At 35.2% G+C, this 27103-nt stretch overlaps 3 protein-coding genes and 1 pseudogene across 9 annotated transcripts; all 4 read left to right on the forward strand.

Moving 5' to 3' along the window:
• The first annotated feature begins 7635 nt into the window (after positions 1 to 7635).
• LOC132174103 (putative disease resistance RPP13-like protein 1) lies at positions 7636 to 10255 on the forward strand. The gene is made up of 2 exons (XM_059585808.1): positions 7636 to 10155; positions 10209 to 10255. The coding sequence occupies exons 1-2, from the start codon at positions 7680 to 7682 to the stop codon at positions 10253 to 10255; spliced, it is 2523 nt and encodes an 840-aa protein (XP_059441791.1). The 5' UTR covers positions 7636 to 7679.
• Positions 10256 to 10286: 31 nt separating this feature from the next.
• LOC132186113 (sulfite exporter TauE/SafE family protein 3-like) lies at positions 10287 to 18578 on the forward strand. Of its 6 annotated transcripts, XM_059599972.1 has the most exons (9): positions 10287 to 11833; positions 11993 to 12132; positions 12239 to 12593; positions 17404 to 17507; positions 17581 to 17645; positions 17730 to 17757; positions 17835 to 17908; positions 17982 to 18205; positions 18539 to 18578. In XM_059599972.1, the coding sequence occupies exons 3-8, from the start codon at positions 12559 to 12561 to the stop codon at positions 18072 to 18074; spliced, it is 399 nt and encodes a 132-aa protein (XP_059455955.1). In that variant the 5' UTR covers positions 10287 to 11833; positions 11993 to 12132; positions 12239 to 12558; the 3' UTR covers positions 18075 to 18205; positions 18539 to 18578. The 6 variants fall into 6 exon arrangements, with proteins under 6 accessions (XP_059455955.1, XP_059455932.1, XP_059455915.1 ...); XM_059599949.1 differs by lacking the exons at positions 12239 to 12593; positions 18539 to 18578 and having other exon boundaries at positions 17404 to 17645; positions 17730 to 17908; positions 17982 to 18006; XM_059599932.1 differs by lacking the exons at positions 12239 to 12593; positions 18539 to 18578 and having other exon boundaries at positions 17404 to 17908; positions 17982 to 18006.
• On the forward strand, positions 18476 to 20134 carry LOC132186149 (sulfite exporter TauE/SafE family protein 3-like). Of its 2 annotated transcripts, none has more exons than XM_059599982.1 (4): positions 18476 to 18760; positions 19093 to 19186; positions 19277 to 19465; positions 19560 to 20134. In XM_059599982.1, the coding sequence occupies exons 2-4, from the start codon at positions 19120 to 19122 to the stop codon at positions 19643 to 19645; spliced, it is 342 nt and encodes a 113-aa protein (XP_059455965.1). In that variant the 5' UTR covers positions 18476 to 18760; positions 19093 to 19119; the 3' UTR covers positions 19646 to 20134. The 2 variants fall into 2 exon arrangements, with proteins under 2 accessions (XP_059455965.1, XP_059455974.1); XM_059599991.1 differs by having other exon boundaries at positions 19292 to 19465.
• Positions 20135 to 23805: 3671 nt separating this feature from the next.
• Positions 23806 to 27103, forward strand: part of LOC132174112 (putative disease resistance RPP13-like protein 1) — a 6719-nt pseudogene continuing 3421 nt past the window's right edge.

Consider the following 27103-nt stretch of genomic DNA (forward strand, 5'->3'; position numbering starts at 1 on the left):
AATATATATTAAAAAAAAATTGAAGGGTTGGCGAGCGGTAGGGCTGCCACCCCTTTAGAACTCTAATAAAAGGAAGAGGAGGAAAAAGGAAAAGGAAACACTCCTAGGTAATCTCTTTTAGAACTCTAATCTTCATTTTATTATTTCTTACTTATATTTATTTATATTAGTGTTTTTGTTGTAATAAGGGAGGGGAATTGATAAGCCTGCGTCTTTTAGTTTTATTTAAGTAATATAAAAAAAATAGAGTTGTTAATTAATGGTATATAGATCTATTATTTCGAAATTAGATGAGAGTGTATATGTTTTATTTAAAATTAATGATGATTTTAAAGTTAAAAAAGTAGGAGTTGACACACCCATCAATTTTAGTTCCCATAATTCTTTCCCTCTCTTTTGTATTTTTCCAACCTTGCCATTGACTCCGTTTGTTTCTTGAGAATTTTTTTTTTGTTTTGCATTTTTTAAAGAAAGATCTTAGATTCATAGACGTGATGGGAAGCTCCTCGTAATCAAAGCTCACCTCACTGTAATCTCCTTCTCAGTTTGGTTCCTCTATCCTTATTTTCTATAATTTATTTTCTCTTTGTTTCTTTCCTTTTCTCTCTTATTCTTTCCCTTCTCAGCTTGCATTACTCGAGCTGACCCAAGTGCTTGATAAGGCACTCAACCCAACTAATGGATGAGCTCGTACAAGGTTTTTTCCTTTTCTCTCTCAGTAAGTCAAGCCAAGCTCAGCTTTTGATACTTGTTATGAGCTAGAGCTGAGTTCGAGCTCTTGATGCGTAAACGAGCCAAGCTTGCACGGGCACTATTCACCTGAGCTATGCTTGTTTATAGGCCAAAATATTTATGAAATTGTGTTGGGTCCAAGTGACTTGACGGAATTAGAAATTTATTTTTAAGGGGGTTAGACTGTATAAAAAAATTTATTGACACAAAAATAAAATTAAAAAAAATATACCTAAATTATTTTGTTTCTGACCTTTTTTCTAATAAATTAGGCGGTTAATCGACGGTTAGCACTTTTTAAAAGAAAAAATTCAAAAAACTAAAAAAAATAAAAAATCAAAACAATGCCATTTCTATGATAATACAATAATATCATATTACATACGACATCGTTTTTAGATTTTTATACATTTTTATATATATTTCAAATTTTAAACGTAAAAACGATATTGTTTCATATATATATATATATATTTCAAATTTTGCACTATTCCTTTTAACTGTCCCACACAAGCACACTCTTGGGCTCTATTCCACAGAGATGGCTAACTCTTTATTTACTCTCATCCAAGCATAAACACAGAGAAATTTGAAAGGATCCAACGCATTAGGATGAGCATGATTGCTTAAAAGAAGCTAGCATTTTATCTCCAAGGAAAAACCCAAAGTTATTGGAAGAACATATCCACTTTAACCAAAGTAAACTTCTCAAAATACTTATCATAAATTCAAAACTCCATCAAAAATCAAAGCCCATCATGCAAACAGATGGCCTAATCGTAGCATTCTTAAAACATCATCATTTTAATTAAAAGTGAAACCAAAGCAGAACAACTGGACATACTCCGAGTGGATGAGAGGACCCCCCCAAAACTTCCGAGTGTCACAACCAGCCGTTAATCCACCAGGCCTGCTACACAATTTAGCATCAGTAAACCAGCAAAATGGGAGATGTAAACAAATTCTAAACCATAATAAAAAGTAAAAAATAAAATTTTAAAAAACCATTACAAAATAGACTTACACTCCCGCGGCACTGTTAGCCACGTAAGATTTGATTCCGTTTTTAAAAATTATGTTTTTGAAATCTTTATTTTTTAAAATCACAAAAGTGTTTGGTAAAACATGTTAAAAAAATATTTTTTTATCAAATATTTATTATGTGAAATCGTGATTTTGGTTTAAATTCGTGTTTTTTCAAATAAGCATCCCCTAACCTGGGTCTGTTTGGGATTGCGGTTTCAATAAGTGCGATTTTAAAAGTTACGTTTTTGAAATCGCTACTTTTTAAAATTACAAAGGCGTTTGGTAAAACATATTATATAATACTTTTTTTTTATCAAATATTTGTTTTGCAAAATCATAATTTTGGTTTAAATTCGCGCTTTTTCAAATAAGCATCCTCTAACCTGCTTATCGAAATTGCAGATTTTTTTCCTATTTTTTTTATAATAAGTACTTTTTAAATCGCAATACCAAACACCTTATATTTTACGATATCTTTTAAAAGCTTAGATTATTTTTGCGAAATCGCAATCCCAAACACACTCTTATAGAAATCGTAAATTTTTTTCCTATTTTAGCAAGTGACTTAACCCTAAACACATGTACTAAAATTGCATTTAACCCTAAAAAAATTAGTTTATCTCAGTACCAAACGCAACCTATCCTCGTTCCCAAACACACCGCATTGCCCCAACTATCCCGCGCGCGCTTATTCGAAGAAGAAAAAAAGTGCCGCCACCACTGGACCCTCTCTCTCCTCCTGTTCGCTTCCCCACAGTTCCTCCTCTAGTTCCCAAAATGCCCCAGCCAATCCTCCTCAAAGCACAGTGAATATATAAATATTGGTAATTAAGCTTTGAGTATTTGTATTTTAAAGATAATATACGCCTATGAAATATCAACAGTCGGCTACAATTCTTTTTCTTAAAAAGAAAATAAAGCATGTTTGTTAATCAAAATATTATTGGAATGTATAAGAAGTTTATATTATCTTAAAATATAAGCTTATATTTTAAGATTCTTCCCTGTAGAAGTGTTTGGCAGAGTAAGGTAAGGTTAATTCATTTGAGAGTTAATTTTTTTTTTTTTTTTTGGGAAACTACATTTTGCACCCATGAAATACAATGTCTTGGCTCTTTCTTTCCATGAACTACCAACTGTGACACTCGACCCCATAAACTACTATTTTATGCCCAAAACTCCCATTCCATCAGTCAAAGGCTAATTCCGTCAGTCAAATGCATTAACTCAGATGGTCTACCTGTTACTTTGTCTCTATGAATTATAATACATTGTCACTTTGACTGTCTGAGTTACATTTTTGACTGATGAAAGGGGCTTTTGACTGACAGAATAACGGTTTTTGGCACAAAATAGTAATTTATGGGGTCGAATGTTACAGTTGATAGTTCATAGAGCAAAGATTAGTGAATGAATAATGATCCAATCGAGTGAAACAGATAGGAAGGATCCCACTGAATTAGTGAATCATGCTTTGCTCATGCGTGAATATGGGTGAATGATTTAAGGCGACACACAAGACTGCCAAAAACAGTCCAGCAAACAGTAAATGGGCAGAAGTGGGTGGAAAAGAGAGGAGAGAAAGAGAGCACACGCTCTTCAAGATTTTCTAAATTTTACCCATCTTTCGACCCCTCTTTACCAATCAGATATAATCTTTTTATAGCCTACAAAACAATATGGGGTACAAGAAAGTCGTGGACAGATGTAGTGGAAAAAGACATGCTTTCATGATAAACAATGATTTAACCAATGATATGGTTCTTAATATAGAGGAATTGCACAAAAGAATCTATGTAACCAAGCCCATGGAGTTAGGCTTGAGGTTTAGTTGATATATTGGGTTTTTGAGGGCTGCCACTAGGGAGAAAAGAGGGTGTTCTATACTCTATAGACTATAGTGTTTGGAGAAAAATATATCATTTTGGGAGGCAATAGGTGGCCTGCATAGAAAATAGGTTCTTATATCTAGGGCTATTCCTTAATTATGTCTTTTTATTGCAAGATAAATAAAAATTATTTACCTATAAACTATTGACATGTCATATAGAGCTCTCATATATGTTTATTGTGCTGCATGTTGCTTTATTTACTTAGAGTCCCTAGCCTTCTTGCTATACAATAATTTGTCATGTGAAGGACTATTCTAATTATAATTAATAACTTACAAAAAAAAAAAAAATTATAATTAATTTACCATCTGTCTAGGTATTTATTTCATAGCCTTGGCCCTTTGCCCAAAATATCAAGTACAAAATAACAAATGATTAGCCATGTGCCATTATATTAAAGAAGAAAATCTAAAGTGTAACTTGTGAACTATTTTATATAATATGATTTATCAAGTTCTTTATGTTTATACTGTAACAACTTGAACATATTATCCTTCAGTATATATTATGGCCTAAGAAATTGGGGCAGCCAAAGAATGGGCTAGATCTGAACTTTCACATCGATTTTTGAGCTTGTTATCGAAGAATCATAAAGTAGAAGAACTAGGGTGTCCTTGTTGTTTTGGGCCAGATTTTGGGCCTTTGGGTGAGTAAAAGCCTGTTAGGGTAATTTTACAGATTTAGCCTTGAAAAAGGGGAAATTTTGAGCTGTGTTTTTGACCAAATCCAATGAAAGTCATAGGAAATGTGTTGAGGGCTAAATTTTTTTGTTGCTAGCCCATGACAAGTCTTTATCCATTGGAGGAGGCCAGTTTGGATTGGGTCGCAATTATCGATAGAAATGTTGAGATTTTGTAAAAAAAAATTAAGAGTAAGTAGGGAAGTTATATTTTGTAAAGAAATAGCATTTAATTGGTATAGGGAAAAATAATGGAAACTATTGGGGAGTATATTTGCATAGGAAAACAAAAAAAAAAATTGTTTATTTAAATTTAGAGAAATGTTTTTTTTTTTTTTAAAAAAAAAAAAAAAAAAAAATTGATGTGAGGCTCTAAGTGGGCACCCAACAAATCCTCAATTTATAATTGCGTAAGAGTGTGTTTGGGATTACGATTGAATTCTTAAAAAATTGCGATTTGAAAATATAGAAAATCTGTATTTTCAAATCACAGGCAATGTAATGTTTTTTTTTTTTTAATGCATAATTTTAAAAAATAAATTGTGATTTTCAAAGTCAAACTACAACTTTACTAAACTCTTAACTATATTTTTAAAAATTATATTTTTAAATTACATATTTATTAAATTAATATTTTAAATCACATATCCAAACAAACATTAAGTAGATGATATTTGTGCATAAAAGTCCTCTTGAATATTTGGTTTCTATGCATAGCCAAGAGAGAGAGAGAGAGAGTTTTGGATTTGATTGAATATGGCAATTGTGAAATGGACTCCACACCGCCTGATCGAGTCAATCTGCCAATAATGCCACCAAAACTGTGCCACCTACCACGTCTTAAGGAGATGTGCTACACTAATCCTCTCCCATCTAATGAAGTTCAATTTGAGAGAGAGAGAGAGAGAGAGAGAGTTTTTGTTACTAATTAAAAATGAGACATATTATAGGTACCAAATTTTGTATTAAGAGATGAGTACCAAAATGAAGTGAAGCGTATTTGTTGGTACCCTTACCATTTATCTTTACTAATTATTTTAATCATTTCTAATGAATAAGCTTAAATTATACCTATTTTTGGATAAAAGATTCAACACTCCTAGCATTTTTCATTACAAGTATCCTCTTGACGGGAGCATGAATGCTTATGTGCCGTTTGCATTATATTGACAGATCATGCAGTAATCGGTTTGGATTATAAGTTTATAACCCAACCACTTTCCATGGAAAAATCCTCAAACGTGTAAAAGTGGAGGTACAAGTCTTTGGGTTAGGTGAATGTGGGAAGAAAAGTCAGGAGTCTCTTTCGGAATAATTGAACGAAATAAATATGTAATTGCCTTTTCTTTTCCTTCTCATCCATCCATCACTCCACTAGATTGTATCCACGTGGATATGTAATAGTTTCAGACAAAGAAAATAGCATGCACATGGCCATGGGGGAGAGAAGGACTAATTACAAGCTTTGAGTGAAGGATCAATTAAGTTATCTTTGTCAAAGGAATTACAAGCTTTGAGTGAAGGACCAATTAAGTTATCCAAAAAGAAAGGATGGAAGTATAATTTTTTTTTTAGTGGTATTACTTTAAATTTTTAATTCTATCTAGTCCTCAAGGTCCTTTTAAAGGGTAGGAATGATAGGGATAAGATAAGGTTTTATTAGGATTAGAATGTTAGGATAAGATTAGATTAATAGTTGAGTTAAAATAGGATTTCAATTATTTAGGATTAGAGTTTATTTGAATTTAAATATTAGAACTTTAGGTGTTATCAATTTAAGCTTTATCTACTTGTATTTCTATTTAAAGACCATTTGGTTATTAATGAGAATTATAAAATAATTTAGTCAAATTGTGGTCTTCTGTTACCTTAAATGGAGTATTGTAGTGTTCTTCTACCCTACGTGAAGAGTTGTGTTCTCAAAGTCCATTTGATTATTTCTATTATGTAATGTGCACATAAGAGGGAGCCAAGATGAATACGTTTTTTTAATGTGCACGTGATGGTGGTTAGGTGGTGACAATTGAGGATTGTATGACAGTTGTGCACACGATGGTTTTTTTCTTCGGGTTTGTGCTGTAATACAAAATTTCGTATTATTAACATTTGTCATTGTCTTGGTATTGCTAAGTGTCCTCGAGTATGTTTAAGTTCTTAAAAAATAATATTTCGGGTTCGTTAATAGAAGGGTAACAAATAATTCTTAAAAATGTTAAAGAAAACATATACATTTCACATATTAAAGAACACTTGATATTTATTAAAGTGAGTTGAAAGAAATTTTCTAGAAACCCATTTGAAAGAAATTTCTGTCAATTAATTAAAGGACACGAAGGAGGAAGGAAAGTAATTTGAAACAGCTGGGCAATTTGAGTTATGGACTTTACTAGTACGAAAAAAACAGAGAACAATTATGAATGTTCGAGGAAGAAGTCAAGCAAGAGGGGTCTCAATTAGAATTAAAGGAGACAGCCTGAAGGAAGATGGATGGAAATTGCAAACAGCACGCTTTTTCTTGCTTTTACACCATAAGCTGAGTCATATTGATTACACAGGACACAGCCTACATTTTCAAATCCCACATTTAATGTGGTGTTTTTTTGGAAAAAACACAACTTTAAAGGTAAAATTACAATTTTAAAGAGTAATTAAATTACCATTTACTAAACCTTTAATTATATTTTTAAAATCACAAATGTAAAGAAAGGGTTGGATGATATTTGTGCAAGTGGACATAAAAGTCTTGATGAATAATTGGTTTCTATGCATTATCCAAGAGAGAGGGAGAGAGTTTTGGATTGGATTGGATTGAATATAATATTGTCTGTGATCGAGTCAAACTTCCAACTTCCAACTTCCAATAATTAATGCCACCAAAACTGTCTGAGATAGAAATTTCAAATTATGAATATGTGAGGAAGAAGAAACCAAGCAATTAAGGGGGGGCTAGGCCTGAAGGAAGGAAGATGGATGGTAATTGCAAACAAAAGCATAAGGTTGCTTGTTTGAATGTGGCCAATTATGGCGGACTCCGCATACTTGCATTGCAACATTCGATTTAATATTGTAAAAAAATAATATTTAATTGGTAGCTGGGAAATTGACTCCAGAGTCCACTCCACACCGCGTGATCGATTCAATCTACCAATAATGCCACCAAAATTGTGCGACCTACCAATAGCGAAGAGTCTCTTTCGCAGTAATTGAAGGAAATAACGCATGCACATGGGGAAGAGAAGTCAACAAGGAATTACAAGCTTTGAGTGAAGGAGAAACCAATTACTTCTGCTTTGCTTACCGAAAAAAAAAAACACTAAAAACTTGTTGTTTGAGTGCATCGTTTCCTGGCCATGGCAGTGGGAGAGCTCTTTCTTTCTGCGTTCCTCCAAGTCCTGTTCGACCGTCTGGGATCTCGTGAGTTGCTGAACTCTGTACGCCGAGATGGGCTCCGAAAGAAGCTGGAGAGGTGGAGTGAGACTTTGAAAGGGATTGAGGCAGTTCTTGCTGATGCGGATGAGAAGCAGCATTCTGAGGTGGCTGTGAAGAATTGGCTCGATGATCTTCGAGACTTGGCTTACGATTTGGAAGACATTCTGGACGAGTTTTTCACAGAAACTCTGCGGTGCAAAGCTTCTTGTAGTGGCTTCACTCCGAGGGCTGTTAAGGTCAACATGAGGCTGGAGTCAAAGATAGAGGAGATCACCGGGCGATTCAACCGCATGGTGAAGCAAAAGGATGATCTGAAATTGAGTAGCGAAAATGTTGACAGGAGGTCATACAGAACGAGAGAGACACTGGCACCAACATCTGTAGTGACCGAGGCTCATGTTTATGGCAGAGACAGCGATAAAGAGGCTCTGCTTGAAGTTTTGGTGGGTGAAAAATGTAGCGAAGCTCAACTCTCTGTGATTCCTATTGTTGGTATGGGAGGAATGGGTAAGACAACTCTTGCCCAGCTTGTGTACAATGATGAAAAAGTACAGAGGTTTTTTGATCTCAAAGCATGGGCTTGTGTATCCCAAGACTTCGATGCTGTTAGAGTGACAAAAGCCATTCTAAAATCTGTCTCTTCAAGTGGTGGTGATGACAATGATCTGAATTTATTGCAAGTCGAACTGAAGGAGAAACTGAAAGGGAAGAAGTTTCTGGTCGTCTTGGATGATCTCTGGAATGAGAACTATCATGATTGGACTATTTTACGTGCTCCTTTCGAGGCAGGGGCTCCGGGAAGTACGATTATTATCACAACTCGCAATCAGGGAGTTTCGTCAAAGACAAGTACCATTCCGGCTTACTCCTTGAAAGAGTTGTCAAATGATTTTTGTTTATCTATATTGGCCCATCATGCATTGGGAATAAGAGACTTCGATGCACATCTAAACCTCAAAGATGTTGGTGAGGCAATAGTTGGAAGGTGTAAAGGCTCTCCCTTGGCAGCAAAAGTACTCGGAGGTGTCTTACGCAATAAACTAGATCGCGATGAGTGGGAGAAAGTATTGAAGAGCAAGATATGGGGTTTATCAGAAGTACGAATTGAAATTGCTCCGGCTTTCATATTGAGCTATTATCATCTGCCGTCAAATTTGAAGAGGTGCTTTGCGTATTGTTCTATACTTCCCAAGGACTATGAATTTAAGGAGGAGGAGTTGGTTCTATTATGGATGGCAGAAGGTTTAATTCAGCCACTAGAAGAGGGAAAACAAATGGAAGATTTGGGTATTGAGTATTTTTGCAATCTGTTGTCGAGGTCATTTTTTCAACAATCATTCAAGGATAAATCACGATTTCTAATGCATGATCTCATCAATGATTTGGCTCAATGGGTTGCAGGAGATATATGCTTTAAAATGGAGGATAGTGTTGGGGGTAATAATGGAAGGCATCCTTCTAAAAAGGCTCGACATTCGTCTTACTTGACTAGTTACTATGATGGCCGTCAAAAGTTTGAGGTTTTTAATGATCTCACATGTTTGCGGACCTTCTTGCCTTTTATGCTTTCAAATAAAGGCTGTTGTTACTTGACTAATGATGTTCCTCTTAAATTGTTGCCAAAATTACGACGCTTAAGGGTGCTCTCTTTGAGTGGATACATTATATCTGAGCTACCAGACTCAGTTGGTGATCTGAAGCATCTACGATTCCTTGACCTTTCTCACATACATGGAATTAGAAGCTTGCCTGAATCAGTAGCCACTCTATACAATTTACAAACATTGATATTGGAGAACTGTTCTCGTCTAGAGAAATTACCTTCAAAGTTTGGAAACCTAGTCAACCTACGACATCTCAACATTCTAGAAGCAAATGCATTGGAAGGAATGCCACCACAAGTAGGTAAATTAACTTGTCTCCAATCATTATCTAATTTCGTTGTTGGAAAAGGTAGTTGTTCCGGGGTAAAGGAGTTAGGGCCTTTGTTGCATCTTCGTGGGACACTTTGCATTTCAGGATTGAAAAATGTGATTAATCCTAAGGATGCGAGAGACGCTAGGTTAATTGAAAAGACCAATCTATATGGGTTGTCATTGGAATGGAGGCAATGGCATTTAAGTTTCAATGAGTCACAAGATAGAACAAGTGATTTAAAAGTACTTAACATGCTACAACCTCACAAGGGTTTGAAAGAGCTCACTATCAAGTGCTACGGTGGTGTAGAATTTCCAACTTGGTTAAGTGGCCATTTTCCCAATATGGTGTTCTTGAAGATTGAATACTGTGAAAAGTGCACATTTTTGCCTGCAGTGGGCCAATTACCATCACTCAAAGACCTTTTCATAAGAGGCATGGCTAGTGTGAAAATTATTGGACGTGAGTTTTGTGGGGAAGGTTGCTCACAACCATTTAGATCCTTAGAGTCTTTGCATTTCTGGGATATGCAGGAATGGGAGAATTGGATTCCTTGTGGAGAATTTCCAAAATTAAGTGAGCTTTCTATTCAATGGTGTCCCAAGCTGGTGGGTAAGTTACCAAGCCACCTTCCTTCATTAGAAAATATTGTAATATATGAATGCAAACATTTGGCGGTTTCAATTTCCACATTTCCAGAGCTCTGCAAACTAGAAATTGAAGGATCCAGAGGGGTGGTGCATAGAGGTAAGGTTGAATTTAGCTTACTATCCTTCTCGTCTCTTTCAACAATTTCGGAATTTACATGTCAAATAGAAGGGTTTACTATGGAAGGATTGACATATTTGGAAGATTCGACTATTAAAACTTGTGATGAGCTGTTTCTTTCGTTCACTGACGAGGTACTTCTAGAACATCTCCCATCTCTTGGTGTTATGAGGATTCATAATTGTACCAAACTAGTTTCTTTGACGGCATTAGAAGAGGAAGACCAGTTACAACTGGGTTTGCCATTCAAATTGAGAGATTGCGAGATCAGAAATTGCCAGGACATGGAATCGTTACCGAAAGAAATGATGTATAACAACACTTATCTTGAGAAGATTTTAATTGAAGGCTGTACTTCACTCACAAACTTTGCAATAGGCCAACTCCCTCCAACTCTAAAGCGGCTATGTATAAGTAAATGTACGAATATGGTGATTTTGGTGGATGAGGATGATATCAACAATTACGGCAGCAACACATCTCTTCTTGAGTATTTGGATATTAGTGATTGTCCATCCCTCAAATCCTTAACATCAAGTGGAGAATTACCTGAATTACCTGCAACACTTAAGTTCCTTTACATTAGGAATTGTGAGAAGCTGGAGTCCATAGCGAAGAGCTTTCATCTCAACTCATCTCTTGAAGGCATTATCATCGCATCTTGTGAGAACCTTAAATCCTTACCCAAGGGCATACACAACCTCAACCATCTAAATGACATTTATATTTCAGAATGTCCAATTCTTGATTCTTTCCCGGACGGAGGTTTGCTCCCAACCAACCTGAAACTTCTCAATATTTTCAAATGTGATAAAATGCGGGCCTTGCCCAATTGCACGCATAACCTCACCTCTCTTCAAACATTGAGAATATGGGAATGTCCAAGCATTGTATCCTTTCCGGAAGTAGATTTTCTAACCAACCTAACGTCACTTGGTATCCATGATATGATGTCGTTGAATAAGGCCTTTTTTGAGTGGGGATTGTGCAAGCTCACTTCTCTTAAAGAACTTAAAATTGGTGGTGGCTCTTCACATTTGGTGTCCTTTCCAGAGATGATGCTGCCTACCTCTCTAATCGGCCTCCGAATTGCATCCTTCCCAAATTTGAAATACTTGTCTTCCAAAATCTTTCAAGACCTTGCCTCTCTTCAACGTTTGTCTATCTGTAAGTGTAAAAAGCTCAAGTCCTTTCCTGAGGATGGCCTCCCTCCCTCACTCTTGGAACTTGTTATCTCCAATTGTCCTCTACTGAAAGAGCGATGTAAGAAAAACCAAGGACGAGAGTGGTTCAAAATAGCCCACATCCCTGCACTCATATTGGTAGAAGAGAGTCGGTGAATCTGAGTGTTGCTTGGATCGAAGTCAAGTTTCAAGAAATAAATTCAAAGGTCAGTTTATTGCCACATAATTTTTTTTGTATATTGATTGGAGAATCATGTACTGCCCCTCTTCTCCCCCAACAATAATTTATTATCTTTTTTTCTTTTTGTCTAAATGGTTGCTTTAGTTTGCTGAACATTGCTATTCTTGTTGGGTTTGCACATCAGCATCATAGGTGTTTGTTAAAATGCCCAAGCGAACATGTAGAGAGAGAGGAGGCATCTGAATATTGAGTTTTTCATTACCAGCAAGTGGCGTATTGCTGGTCATTACAGATTGGACCGTCATGGTGACCCTCCAAAAATAGGTACATAATTGGATTTTTGTCCGTTGATAATGTTGGCATCCACGGTCTACCGTAAGTAAGTGGATTGATAATGTTCATTCATTTAATTTTTTGGGAGAGGAAGTAGAAGGATCATTCTAACTCTGTATCCCCATGAACAACCTAATCTGGAATATAAAGAGGTATGTCTTACTGTTATTTCAATTTTTATAATTTCTAAGAAAGTTTTGCATCTAAATAGATATATATAGAAATTATTGGGTTCTATTTTAATTCATCTATAAACCAAAAGAGGATAATCAATGAATCTGAGTATTGTTTAGATGCAAGTCAAGTTTCAGGAAATAAATTCAAAAGTCATTAATAATATTTAGTAACCGGATTGATAATCATTCATTTAATTTTTTAGGAAGGGAAGTAGAAGGGATCATCCCAACTCTGATCCCCATGAACAACCTAATATGGATTATGAATATAAAGAGGTATGTTTTACTGCTCTTCCAATCATATATATATATATAAAAGCCGAGTTTTGACGTAGGGAATGCTTAAAATTGCGACACGTGTCCTCCTAACTCCATCTCCCACGTCTCTCTCTCTCTCTCCCTCTATGTCAACTTAAATGTCTTAAACTAATTCTATGGTTTAAGACATTTAATTAATTGTGCTAACTCTCACTCTCCCATAATTTGTGTTTCAACCGTTTTTTGTCTCTCTCTCTCTCTCTCCCTCTATCTCTACTTAAATGTCTTAAACTAATTCTATGGTTTAAGACAATTAATTGTGCTAACTCTCACTCTCCCATAATTTGTGTTTCAATCGTTTTTTGTCAATCTCTCTCTCTCTCTATCTCCACTTAATTGTCTTAAATCTCTCTACCATGATTTTATATTTGAATTCTTTTTTTTTTTTTAATTAATTTTGCTAACTCTCACTCTCCCATAATCTCTCTCTCTCTCTCCTATAATTTATGTTTCAACCGTTTTTTTTTTAATATAATTTTATGTTTGAACCTTTTCTTTTCTCTCTCTAAACTAATTATATGGTTTAAGTGTCTTAACTATTTCTCTCTCCCATAATTCTCTCTCTCTCTCTCTCCCTCTCTCTCTCTCCCTCTATCTCCACTTAATTGTCTTAAATCTCTCTCCCATAATTTTATATCTGAATTCGTTTTTTTTTTTTAATTAATTGTGTTAACTCTCGCTCTCCCATAATTTATGTTTCAACCTTTTTTTTTAATATAATTTTATGTTTGAACCTTTTCTTTTCTCTCTCTAAACTAATTATATGGTTTAAGTGTCTTAACTATTTCTTTCTCCCATAATTTTGTCTCTCTGTCTCTCCCTCTAACTCCACTTAAATATCTTAAATCTCTCTCCCATAATTTTATATCTGAATTCATTTTTTTTTAATTAATTGTGCTAACTCTCACTCTCCCATAAAAGCCGAGTTTTGACGTAGGGAGTGCTTTGAATTGTGACACGTGTCCTCCTAACTCCTTTTTTTTTTGGTCTTAACTCTCTCTCCCATAAATCCGTAGGTCTCTCTCTCTCTCCCTCTATCTTCACTTAAATGTCTTAAATCTCTCACTCTCTCTCTCCCATAATTTATGTTTGAACCGATTTTTTGATTTTTTATTTATAATGCATTGAATTGTCTTAATGATGAAAACAAAAGGTTTTCAAATTCTCTGTTTCTCCCTCTTTATTTAATTTTCTTTTTATCTTCTCTTGCTTTATGTTTATATCTCAATGTGAGATATATTATCATATATATTCATCATCATATATAAAAGCCGAGTTTTGGCTCGGAGAGAGCGTAGAATTGCGACACGTGTCCTGAACTTTTTTTTTTTTGGTCTTAACTCTCTCTCCCACAAATCTGTAGGTCTCTCTCTCTCCCTCTATCTGCACTTAAATGTCTTAAATCTTTCTTTCTCCCATAATTTATGTTTGAACCGATTTTTTTTATTTTTTATTTGTAATGCATTGAATTGTCTTAATGAAGAAAACAAAAGGTTTTCAAATTCTCTATTTCTCTCTCTTTATTTAATTTTCTTTTTATCTTCTCTTTCTTTATGTTTATATCTCAATATGAGACAATTAAAATGTATGAGTTTTATTTGTAATATATTTAATTGTCTTAATGAAGAAAACAAAAGGTTCTCAAATTCTCTCTTTCTCTCTCTGTTTATTTTTCTTTTTCTCTTCTCTTGCTTTATATTTATATCTCAATGTTCCTCTATCAATTTCACACTCAAATCAGGAAAAAGACAAGACTACAAGAGAGAGGTAGAGAGAGTTTCTAATCATTGTTTCTCAATGATTTCTTTTCTTTATTTTATTTTTTTGCAATAACAGTTCTTTCCAATTTTTCAATCGTTATTTCTCAATGAAAAATTATACTATTCTCAATGAAGAATATAATAGTTATTTTCAATTATATTAGTATTTTCATTTTATTCGTTTTTTTTTATCTTTATTTTCGGTGCTTATGTTCTTCCATTTTTGTTTTTGTCCCTTATATCTTTTTCTAATTTTTTTTTCTTCTCTTACTTTCTATTTATATCTCAATGTTCCTTTGTAAATTTCACAATCAATTTAGAAAAAGACGAGAGAGAGAGAGATTTGCATTGCTGTTTCTCAATGAAAAATTATACTACAGTTCTTTTATATATATATATATATATATATTTTTTTTCTAGAACAGTTTTTTTCAATTTTTCAATCTTTCAATCGTTGTTTCTCAATGAAAAATTATACTACAGTTTTTTTTTTTATTATTTTTTTTATCTAGAATAGTTATTTTCAATTAGTATTTTCATTTTTTTTTCCTTTTTTTTTTTTTATCTTTATTTCCGGTGCTTATGTTCTTCCATTTTTTTTTTGTCCCTTATTTTTTTTTCTAATTTATATATTATTTTTTATTCAAATGATTACTTTTCTTTGGTAAATTTTACATTGAACTCAAGAAATAATAATGAGAGAGAGAGTTTCTTATCGTTATTTTTGGTTGATAATTTTTTAGTTTGTACATGTTGTTGTTCATTGAGTAATTTAATTTTTTTTATCTGTTTACATGCTTAATTAATGGATGACATTGGTTTTTAAGGTTTCATTGGAATCGAGAAACGTATACAGTAGAAAAAGACAATTCTTTCAATTATATTAAAATTTTGTTTTTAGTTTTTTATTTTATCTTTATTTAATGTATTTATGTTCTTCCATTGTTATCCCTTAAATTTTCTACTAATTTATATATTATTTATTCAAATTGAATATTTTTCTTTTGTAAATTTCACATTGAATTAGGAAATGATAGTGAAAGAGTTTCCTATCATTATTTTTATTTGTTTACATGCTTAATTAATGGATGACATTGGTTTTTAAGGTTTCAATGGAATCGGGAAACGTATACAGTAGAAAAAAGACAATTCTTTCAATTATATTAAAATTTTATTTTTAGTTTTTTATTTTATCTTTATTTAATGTATTTATGTTCTTCCATTGTTATCCCTTAAATTTTCTACTAATTTATATATTATTTATTCAAATTGAATATTTTTCTTTTGTTAATTTCACATTGAATTAGGAAATGATAGTGAGAGTTTCCTATCATTATTTTTGGTACGGTGTATGATGCCTTTTTAGATTATGTCAATGTTCATTGTGTAGATTTTTTCGTCTTTGTTTTCCTGTATGTCTTAAAATTAGTTTCATTTATTTTATATATGTGAAGGATGGTTGTTAAAAAAAAAGTGGTTATGTTCTTTCATTTTTTTCCCTTAAATTTTATACTAATTTATATATTATTTATTCAAATTGATTAGTTTTCTTTTGTAAATTTCACGTTGATTTAAGGGAAATGATAGTGAAAAAGTTTCCTATCATTATTTTTGGTACGATGTATAATTAGATTATGTCAATATTCCTGCCAGTGTTCTTTTATCTCTTTCATTTTTAAAAAGAAAAATTAAACTACCAACATTCTTTTGTTTACAAAATTAGTAAACATAGCTGTAATAAAATATCAATATGCTCATATATTTTAGAACACTTCTTTATTTTTGTTCGTGTAATAGAAAAATTTTTCAAAAAAATTGTTTATGAGGAGAAAGTTCAACTCTTAAAGACAAAAGTTTACCATAATGGATTGTGTAATGGAGGAGAAGTGGTGTCATTATTGGAATATAATGATTAATCAATCATTTTGTATAATTGATTAATGGGGAAACTTCACTTACCCCCCCTATACTTTCGCGCTTTTTGCAGACACCCCCCCATTGTTCAAAATCTCTCACTTTGGTGTATCAAACTTTCGTTTCCTTTCAAATACCCCCCTACCGTTAGCTTTTGACCTTTCTACCCCTAAATTTAATTTTTTTTTTAATAAAAAATAAGGGCACGATTGTAATTTTCCACCCTTTCCGTTAGGATTTAACAGAAAATCCTAACGGAATGGGCAAAGTGAAAGAAAACGAAAGTTGGATACATCAAAGTGAGAGGTTTTGAACAATGGGGGGGTGTCTGCAAAAAGCGAGAAAGTATAGGGGGGTAAGTAAAGTTCCCCCTTGATTAATCTATGTTTTTATTTTGAATTTTTTTCCTTTATGTTTCGTTTTAAACTACATATATGGGAACAAATATTTAATATGTTTCAGTTTATAAGAACTAAAATTTATGAATTTTTAAATTTATTAGATATGTATTGAGTAAAACTATGGTTTAAAAGGATCTTATGAACATTTGTCATTTTTGGTAGCTAATTAGTTTATTAAGAGAAGAAAATAAAAATTGTTGATGATAATCTTTTAAAGACTTTTTGAGTAAATTACAAAAAAAAAAAAAAAAACCCGGCGCGTAGCGCGGGCTCTAAGCTAGTTTTTATAATTTCGAAGAAAGTTTTGCATCTAAATAGAATAGAAATTATTGGATTCTATTTTAATTGATCAGGAAAATAAGATAGTTTCGAGTACGAAGTTTTGCTCTATAGGAATTAATTTTTCTCCATCTTTGATCCTTTCAGATGGTTCAAAAGGTTCGTGCAAATTGTTACAAATTTCTAAGTTCTACCTGAAATGCCCATGTAGAGTTTTGCATCATTACAAATTGTTACACATTGTTACAAAAAGTAGTTTTGTTTTCTAAACTTAAGGAAAATCAAAGGGAAGCTGCTGCTAGTGGAGGAAGTTTTGTTAGATTGGAGCTTGAGAGAGCGGTTTTCATTTGGTGTATATTATATTCTTATTTATCACTAAGGATTAATTAATTTACAAAAGTTCATTTTGCAAAGCTGCTTTGAACGGCTGTTGGTGCTGGGGATCAGTATTGGAGTTTCTTTCAATGTAATTTTTTCTGAGTGGATGATCACAATCTTGTTGATTACTATCTTCACAGGTAACAGTTGTTTGCATTGCAGTCTTTTTCTCCACTCTGTTTTTTCTTTCTTCATGGTCGTTCTGCCCTGCAGTTATGGCAACCAAGGCTTTCCTCAAGGGTGTTGAAACATGGAGAAAGGAAACCAGAACTAAAAAGGTGGTCTAAAACTTTGCTCATTCGATTATGTTCATATTTAGTTCATCCTCCCTCTTCCATTTCTTACTTGTTTTTGGTTTTTAGGAGGCTGCTCAATGTCTGCAAACAAATGGTACCGTGAGTTGATTTTGACATTTTCTTTTCTTTCTTGGTGAATTATTTTCCCACTTTAATATTCCATTTGATCAGGTCTTGGTGGTGAAGTGGTTGAGGGCCCAAGCAACGGCAGTGGTACAGAAACCAAGGACACTAAGAGAGCAGAGGTAAGAATGCACAGTAATTTACTTCCATTTGATTTATGATTTTCAGGAGTACTCACTTCTGCAACCTTCCCAGGTCTCCATTCTTAAGAATATTTACAGGAAGGCAGTTGGAGTTCTTGTTGCTGTCTGGGTCATAATCCTTGCATTTCAGATTGGCAAGGGTTAATTTCAGTATCTGTGTTACTTTTCATCATAAAAGCCTTTTTTTTTTTTTGAACTAATGAGGATAGTTCTGTGTTTTCTTAGAATTACACAGAAACTTGTTCACCGGCATATTGGGCATTAAACCTGCTGCAGGTATCTTCTATGACTTTGATAAGAGAACAAATATGTCTTATGTCATATTTTCCTTCATTAGTCAGATTTGTAGCAAAGCACCAACAAATGAGCTATGTGCTTGAGCTTAACGTTCTTGGAAGAGAAATGCTGCATGTACTTCTAAGTGTGTGGCAGTGAAAAATCACCACTGATCGATATATCATATACAGATCAATCCGTCCAAAATTTAATGGTGATTTTGATTGTCATTTCAGGGATTAAGCACTTGAAAGTATTTGTAGCATTTCTCTGTTTCTTACTTGGCCGGTTGAAAAGCAGCAGGCTGACTAGTTTGTTTTTCTTGTCTGTCAGATCCCTGTGGCCGTTGGAGTGAGTTGATATGAGGCTGTTAATCTGTACAAAGGGCGGAGAGTGATTGCATCCAAGGGAGAGGGAGGCACAAATTTGGGAGTGCATCAGCTGGTTCTTTATTGTGCCTGCGGCATTGTAGCTGGTGTGGTTGGTGGGTTGCCTGGTCTTGGTGGTGGCTTCATTCTTGGTCCACTTTTTCTGGAGCTGGGAATCCCCCCTCAGGTGCATTGATGCCTCTCCTTAAACTATAATAACACGTGATCCAATACTCTGTTAATGGCAGACTATTGGGTATTAATGGTGTTAATGGCAGCCCTGATTGGGTATTTATTGCATCAATATTTAATGGGTAATAATCATGTTTGAGAAAAGAAAATGCATGATAGGTGTTTTTCTGGTGTTCTTTCAGTGTTCTTCTAGTCACGACTCAAGAAAAAACGTTAGTCATATCTACACTATTACTTTGACCAATCAAACTGGACATTTAAGGTTATACTTTTGGAGTTTATTCATATAATTCCAGGATTGACTTGTTTAGAATCATCATCATGTAGGTGTCGAGTGCCACGGCCACATTTGCCATGACATTTTCTTCATCCATGTCTGTCGTAGAATATTATCTTCTAAAAAGCTTCCCAGTTCCTTATGGTAAGCGATATCAAAGATATAAATATATGTTTCCATATATATATAGAATTGAACATTTATTTACATTTTGTATTAATTTGTACGTTGTAGCACTCTACTTTTTAGGTGTGGCAACCATTGCTGCTCTTGTAGGACAACATGTCGTAACAAAGGTGATTGCCATATTAGGGAGAGCATCGCTGATCATCTTTATCCTCGTGGGTACAATATTTGTGAGTACGATATCATTAGGTGAGTGCGTCCTTGCGGGAACAATATTTGTGAGTACGATATCATTAGGTGAGTGCGCGCTGTTCGATCTTCATTGATTTCATGTAATGATCGAGATTGCTTCAATTATTTGAACCATGCACTTTTGTTCCTTGTTAAACAGGGGGGATCGGCATTGCACACATGGTTGAAAAGATTAAGCACAAGGAGGACTTGGGATTTGAAAGCCTTTGTAGATATCATGCTTAGTCATTGAAGTGTTTTTTCCATATCAATCTTTCTGGCATCGAGATATTCTCCTTAGCTCTCAACTTCTCATACTTAGGAATTAATTAGATTCTTTCATCCCTGACATTTGTGATTTTACTAGCTAGGTCTTTGGAGTACAATCTTGAATTTAAGCTCCATTTACTTGAGAAATGCTTCTTTGCATTATGGTGTTCATATTGAGTACGTTTTCGCTGAGTTGACAGGATTCCTCCACCCTTAATTAAAAAAATAAAAAAATAAAATTTGTGGATGAAGCATGCCAACTCAATGGAAATGTACACAAGATGGACTCTAGAATGCAAAGATGCATCTCTCTTTTTAACTATCACCTAGTAGTCAAATAGACGGTACTAAAATTAGTCTTCTTGTACCACATGCATGTAACGCCATGATCCCACAACGGGTACACAATGTATATATATCTCTTTATGATCCCTTCATAAGTATCTGTCTTTAAGAATTTCAATCCACAAGTTAATCAGGGCATCTATATTCTTTTATATGTTTCATAAATCATCAAATATAGTCATTCAACAATTCAATATCCACATGATTAATTGTAAACAAGACATTTAACCAAGTACTACAAATTCTATGTAGCTCACTACAATTCACCATAATTACAAATTATCACACTAATAATGTACCTCCAAAAATTTAACAAAATTATAAATTCAGTCTATAAATCATAATTGAACTACATAGGATTTTTCTCAAAACTATCTTTTCACCAAAATACTTCAAGTGGTAAAGCAATTTTTAACCTCCTCTTTCAAAATCTTTCAGCTTTGGGCAGAACAACATCCTCATGAGAACCCCCACCGTTGTTGAAAGAGGAAGCAAATATGGAATTCAACTTCATCTTGTCTTTGGTGATTTCCTCCGACAAGCCGAATTCTTCACTATCATCTCCATCTACTAAAATTAATACATGGGGGTCCTGCTCATTTCCTCATTTGATAAATACGTCAAGTATTTTTGAAAGGCCCAATGCGTCTCCGTCCATAACAAACCTTGGCTCCTAGGAGAATCCCCGCGTCAAGCCACAAAACCTCCAAAAATCCTAGAGGGCGTAAGGGATGATAGTAACTATCACCACAAAACACCTCAGAGTTAGGAATGTTCTGGAATGGGGTTAGCTTGTTAAATTGTCATTTCCCTTTCTTGTAAGTCCTACTCGAAGGGCGCCATGCGGCCACTGTATCAATATTAAGGAATAGACAATATGGCTATTTAATTAAGTTACCTTGCTTAAAGGAACTGCGGATCCTATTACAAAAAGTTGTCATAAAACTAAAAACCGAGAAGGATCGTAGGAAGAACCTTCCCCATCCCGCCGAGGTTGGTTATCGAGGTTCGAAAAGATTGGAAAAGAAATTTATGTTGAAGTAGGCGGCTAGGAGATTTCCCTTTCTCTTTGATTTTCTTCTTCAAGAACCAAAAATTTATTGAGTTTTTAAGGAGGGCTGCCATTAGGGAGAAAAGAGGGTGCTACATAGTGTTTCGAGAAAAATGGGGAAAATAGATTTTACCTAATGAAGTATCCACCCATTTTTGTTTTGACACCCAATATTTAAAAAGTGACACATGAACCCCACAACGTATCAAACGTTAACAAAAATGCCTATTCGTCAAATTTAGCCATCACTTAGGACGGAAATGAAGTTCAACTTGTGAATATTATCCTTCCGTATATATTATAGCCTAAGAAATTGGGCCAGCCAAAGAATGGGCTAGATCAGAACTTTCGCATCAATTTTTCGGCTTGTTATCAAAGAATCCAGAAAGTAGAAGAACCTAGGGTGTCCTTGTTCTTTCGGCCGTTCGACTGAGTAAAATGCCTGTTAGAGCCAAAGTTGGCCAATCTGTAATTTTACAGATTTTCCCTTGAAAAAGGGCAAATTTTGAGCTGTGTTTTTGACCAAATCCAATGAAAGTCATACGAAATGTGTTGAGGGCTAAATTTTTTGTTGCTAGCCCATGACATGTCTTTATCCATTGGAGGACGCCAGTTTGGATTGGATCGCAATTATGGACAGAAATGTCAAAAAAAAAAAAGATCACCGACAGACTAACCAATATTTTTTCATGGAGGGCCAATGTCTCACTATCAAGAGCCCACAACCCAAGTGATATTTTATCACGGCCTTGCCGATGTTCTATCATGGAGGGTTGATGGATCACCCATCCTATACGGAGAATCGATCACCCAGCCAGTACTCTACCTTTGAGGGTCAATTGCCTAGCCAATGCGGAGAGCCAATCGCCCAGACAGTATTTCATCATGGAGGGTCGATTGCTCAACGAACATGGAGGGCCAATCTGTAACATTTGTGTGCACTCTAAACTGTGACCCATATGCTTTCATGTATATATTGTACTACATTTATGGATGCTTAATTGTACCCAATGACTATCATTTGACTCATCTTTCTTTGATTGGATTATATAAATTCGTATTATTAACATTTGTCTTTGTTTTGGTATTGATAAGTGTCATCTAATATGTTTAAGTTCTTAAAAAGTTAATATTTGGGTTCGTTAGTAGAAGCGTAACAAATAACTCTTAAAAATATTAAAAAAAACATATGCATTTCACATATTAAAGAACACTTGATATTTATTCAAGTGAGTTGAAAGAAATTTTCTCGAAACCCATTTGAAAGAAATTTCTGTCAATTAATTAAAGGACACGAAGGAGGAAGGAAAGTAATTTGAAATAGCTGTGCAATTTGAGTTATGGACTTTACTAGTACGAAAAAAACAGAGAACAATTAAGAATGTGCGAGGAAGATGTCAAGCAAGGGGGGTCTCTCTCAGAATTAAAGGAGACAGCTTGAAGGAAGATGGATGGAAATTGCAAACAGCACGCTTTTTCTTGCTTTTACACCATAAGCTGAGTCATATTGATTACACAGGACACAGCCTACATTTTCAAATCCCACATTTAATGTGGTGTTTTTTTTTTGAAAAACACAACTACAATTTTAAAGAGTAATTAAATTACCATTTACTAAACCTTTAATTATATTTTTAAAATCACAAATGTAAAGAAAGGGTTGGATGATATTTGTGCAAGTGGACATAAAAGTCTTGATGGATAATTGGTTTCTATGCATTATCCAAGAGAGAGGGAGAGAGTTTTGGATTGGATTGAATATATTGTCTGTGATCGAGTCAAACTTCCAACTTCCAATAATTAATGCCACCAAAACTGTCTGAGATGGAAATTTCAAATTATGAATATGTGAGGAAGAAGAAACCAAGCAATTAAGGGGGGGTAGGCCTGAAGGAAGGAAGATGGATGGTAATTGCAAACAAAAGCATAAGGTTGCTTGTTTGAATGTGGCCAATTATGGCGGACTCCGCATACTTGCATTGCAACATTCGATTTAATAAAAAAATAATATTTAATTGGTAGCTGGGAAATTGACTCCAGAGTCCACTCCACACCGCGTGATCGATTCAATCTACCAATAATGCCACCAAAATTGTGCCACCTACCAATAGCGAAGAGTCTCTTTCGCAGTAATTGAAGGAAATAACGCATGCACATGGGGAAGAGAAGTCAACAAGGAATTACAAGCTTTGAGTGAAGGAGAAACCAATTACTTCTGCTTTGCTTACCGAAAAAAAAAACACTAAAAACTTGTTGTTTGAGTGCATCGTTTCCTGGCCATGGCAGTGGGAGAGCTCTTTCTTTCTGCGTTCCTCCAAGTCCTGTTCGACCGTTTGGGATCTCGTGAGTTGCTAAACTTTGTACGCCGAGATGGGCTCCGAAAGAAGCTGGAGAGGTGGAGCGAGACTTTGCAAGGGATTGAGGCAGTCCTTGCTGATGCGGATGAGAAGCAGCATGCTGAGGGGGCTGTGAAGAAGTGGCTAGATGATCTCCGAGACTTGGCTTACGATTTGGAAGACATTCTGGACGAGTTTTTCACTGAAACTCTGCGGTGCAAAGCTTCTTGTAGTGGCTTCACTCCGAGGGCTGTTCAGGTCAACATGAGGCTGGAGTCAAAGATAAAGGAGATCACCGGGCGATTCAACCGTATGGTGAAGCAAAAGGATGATCTGAAATTGAGTAGCGAAAATGTTGACAGGACGTCATACAGAACGAGAGAGACACTGGCACCAACATCTGTAGTGACCAAGGCTCATGTTTATGGCAGAAACAACGATAAAGAGGCTCTGCTTGAATTTTTGGTTGGTGAAAAACGTAGTGATGCTCAACTTTCTGTGATTCCTATTGTTGGCATGGGGGGTATGGGTAAGACAACTCTTGCCCAGCTTGTGTACAATGATGAAAAAGTGCAAAGCTTTTTTGATCTCAAGGCATGGGCTTGTGTATCGCAAGACTTTGATGCAGTTAGGGTGACAAAAGCAATTTTACAATCAGTCTTCGCAAGATATCGTGATGACAATGATCTGAATTCATTGCAAGTCCAACTGAAGGAGCAACTGAAAGGGAAGAAGTTTCTGGTTGTCTTGGATGATCTCTGGAATGAGAACTATCATGATTGGACTATTTTACGTGCTCCTTTTGAGGCAGGGGCTCCGGGAAGTACTATTATTATCACAACTCGCAATGAGGGAGTTTCGTCCAAGACAAGTACCATTCCGGCTTACTCTTTGAAAGAGTTGTCAGATGATTTTTGTTTGTCTATATTGGCCCATCATGCATTAGGGACAAGGGACTTCAGTGTACATCTAAATCTCAAAGATATTGGCGAAGCAATAGTTAGAAGGTGTAAAGGCTCTCCCTTAGCAGCAAAAGTACTTGGAGGTGTCTTACGCAATAAACTGGATCGTGATGAGTGGGAGAAAGTATTGAAGAACAAGATATGGGGTTTACCAGAAGTGGAAACTGAAATTGCTTCGGCTTTAATATTGAGCTATTATCATCTGCCATCAAATTTGAAGAGGTGCTTTGCATATTGTTCAATACTTCCCAAAGACTATGAATTTAAGGAGGAGGAGTTGGTTCTATTATGGATGGCAGAAGGTTTAATTCAGCCACCAGAAGAGGGAAAACGAATGGAAGATTTGGGTATCGAGTATTTTTGCAATCTGTTGTCAAGGTCATTTTTTCAACAATCAGTCAATGATAAATCACGATTTCTAATGCATGATCTCATCAACGATTTGGCTCAATGGGTTGCAGGAGATATATGCTTTAAAATGGAGGATAGTGTTGGGGGTAATAATGGAAGGCAACCTTCTAAAAAGGCTCGACATTCGTCTTACTTGGCTAGTTCCTATGATAGCCGTCAAGATTTTGAGGTTTTTAATGATCTCAAATGTTTGCGGACCTTCTTGCCTTTTATGCTTTCAAATAAACGCAATTGTTACTTGACTAGTGATGTTCCTCTTAAATTGTTGCCAAAATTACGACGCTTAAGGGTGCTTTCTTTGTATGGATACAACATTTCTGAGCTACCAGAATCAATTGGTGATCTGAAGCATCTACGATTTCTTGACCTTTCTCACATGTATAAAATCAGAAGCTTGCCTGAATCAGTAGCCACTCTATACAATTTACAAACATTGATATTGGAGGAATGTTATCATCTAAGGAAATTACCTTCAAAGTTTGGAAACCTAGTCAACCTACGACATCTCAACATTTTAGGAGCAATTCGATTGGAAGGATTGCCACCACGAATAGGTAAATTAACTTGTCTCCAATCATTGTCTAATCTAGATGTTTGGAAAGATAGTTGTTCCGGGGTAAAGGAGTTAGGGCCTTTGTTGCATCTTCGTGGGACACTTCGCATTTTAGGATTGGATAATGTGACTAATCTTGAGGATGCGAGAGACGCTAGGTTAATTGAAAAGACCAATCTATATGGGTTGTCATTGGAATGGAGGCAATGGCGTGTAAGTTTCAATGAGTCACAAGATAGACCAAGTGATTTGAAAGTACTTAACATGCTACAACCTCACAAGGGTTTGAAAGAGCTCACTATCAAGCGCTACGGTGGTGTAGAATTTCCAACTTGGTTAAGAGGCCATTTTTCCAATATGGTGTTCTTGAAGATTCAATGCTGTGAAAAGTGCACATTTTTGCCTGCAGTGGGCCAATTACCATCACTCAAAGACCTTTACATAGAAGGCATGGCTAGTGTGAAAATTATTGGACGTGAGTTTTGTGGGGAAGGTTGCTCACAACCATTTAGATCCTTAGAGTCTTTGCATTTCAGGGGTATGCAGGAATGGGAGAATTGGATTCCTTGCGGCGAATTTCCAAAATTACGTAAGCTTTCTATTAAAATGTGTCCCAAGCTGGTGGGTAAGTTACCTAACTACCTTCCTTCATTAGAAAATATTGTAATATATGGATGCAGACAGTTGGCGGTTTCAATTTCCACATTTCCAGAGCTCTGCAAACTAAAAATTGAAGGATCGAGAGGGGTGGTGCATGGAGGTAAGGTTGAATTTAGCTTACTATCCTTCTCGTATCTTTCAACAATTTCAGAATTTACATGTCTAATAGAAGGGTTTACTATGGAAGGATTGACATATTTGGAAGATTCGACTATTAAAACTTGTGATGAGCCGTTTCCTTCGTTCAATTGCAAGGAATATGTAGTCATAGAACATCTCCCATCTCTTGGTGTTATGAGGATTCAAAATTGTACCAAACTAGTTTCTTTGATGGCAAAAGAAGAGGAAGACCAATTACAACTGGGTTTGCCATTCAAATTGAGAGATTGCGAGATTAGAAATTGCCAGGACATGGAATCGTTACCGAAAGAAATGATGTATAACAACACTTATCTTGAGAAGATTTTAATTGAAGGCTGTACTTCACTCACAAACTTTGCAATAGGCCAACTCCCTCCAACTCTAAAGCAGCTATATATACAAAATTGCACGAATATGGTGATTTTGGTGGATGAGGATGATATCAACAATTACGGCAGCAACACATCTCTTCTTGAGTATTTGAATATTTGTGATTGTCCATCCCTTAAATCCTTAACATCAAGCGGAGAATTACCTGCAACACTTAAGTTCCTTCACATTTGGAAGTGTGAGAAGCTGGAGTCGATAGCAAAGAGCTTCCATCTCAACTCAACTCTTGAAGTCATTCACATCGAATCTTGTGAGAACCTTAAATCCTTACCCAAGGGCATACACAACCTTAGACATCTAGATGAGATTAATATTTCAAAATGTCCTATTCTTGATTCTTTCCCAGACGGAGGTTTGCTCCCAACCAACCTGAAACATCTCCGGATTTTCAATTGTGATAAAATGCAGGCCTTGCCCAATTGCACACACAACCTCACCTCTCTTCAAACATTGAAAATATGGGAATGCCCAAGCATTGTATGCTTTCCAGAAGTAGGTTTTCTAACCAACCTAACAATACTTTTTATCCATGATATGATGTCGTTTAATGAGGCCTTTTTTGAGTGGGGATTGTGCAAGCTCACT

This window comes from Corylus avellana, chromosome ca1 (genome assembly GCF_901000735.1).
Source record: "Corylus avellana chromosome ca1, CavTom2PMs-1.0".
Classification (NCBI taxonomy): Eukaryota; Viridiplantae; Streptophyta; class Magnoliopsida; order Fagales; family Betulaceae; genus Corylus; species Corylus avellana.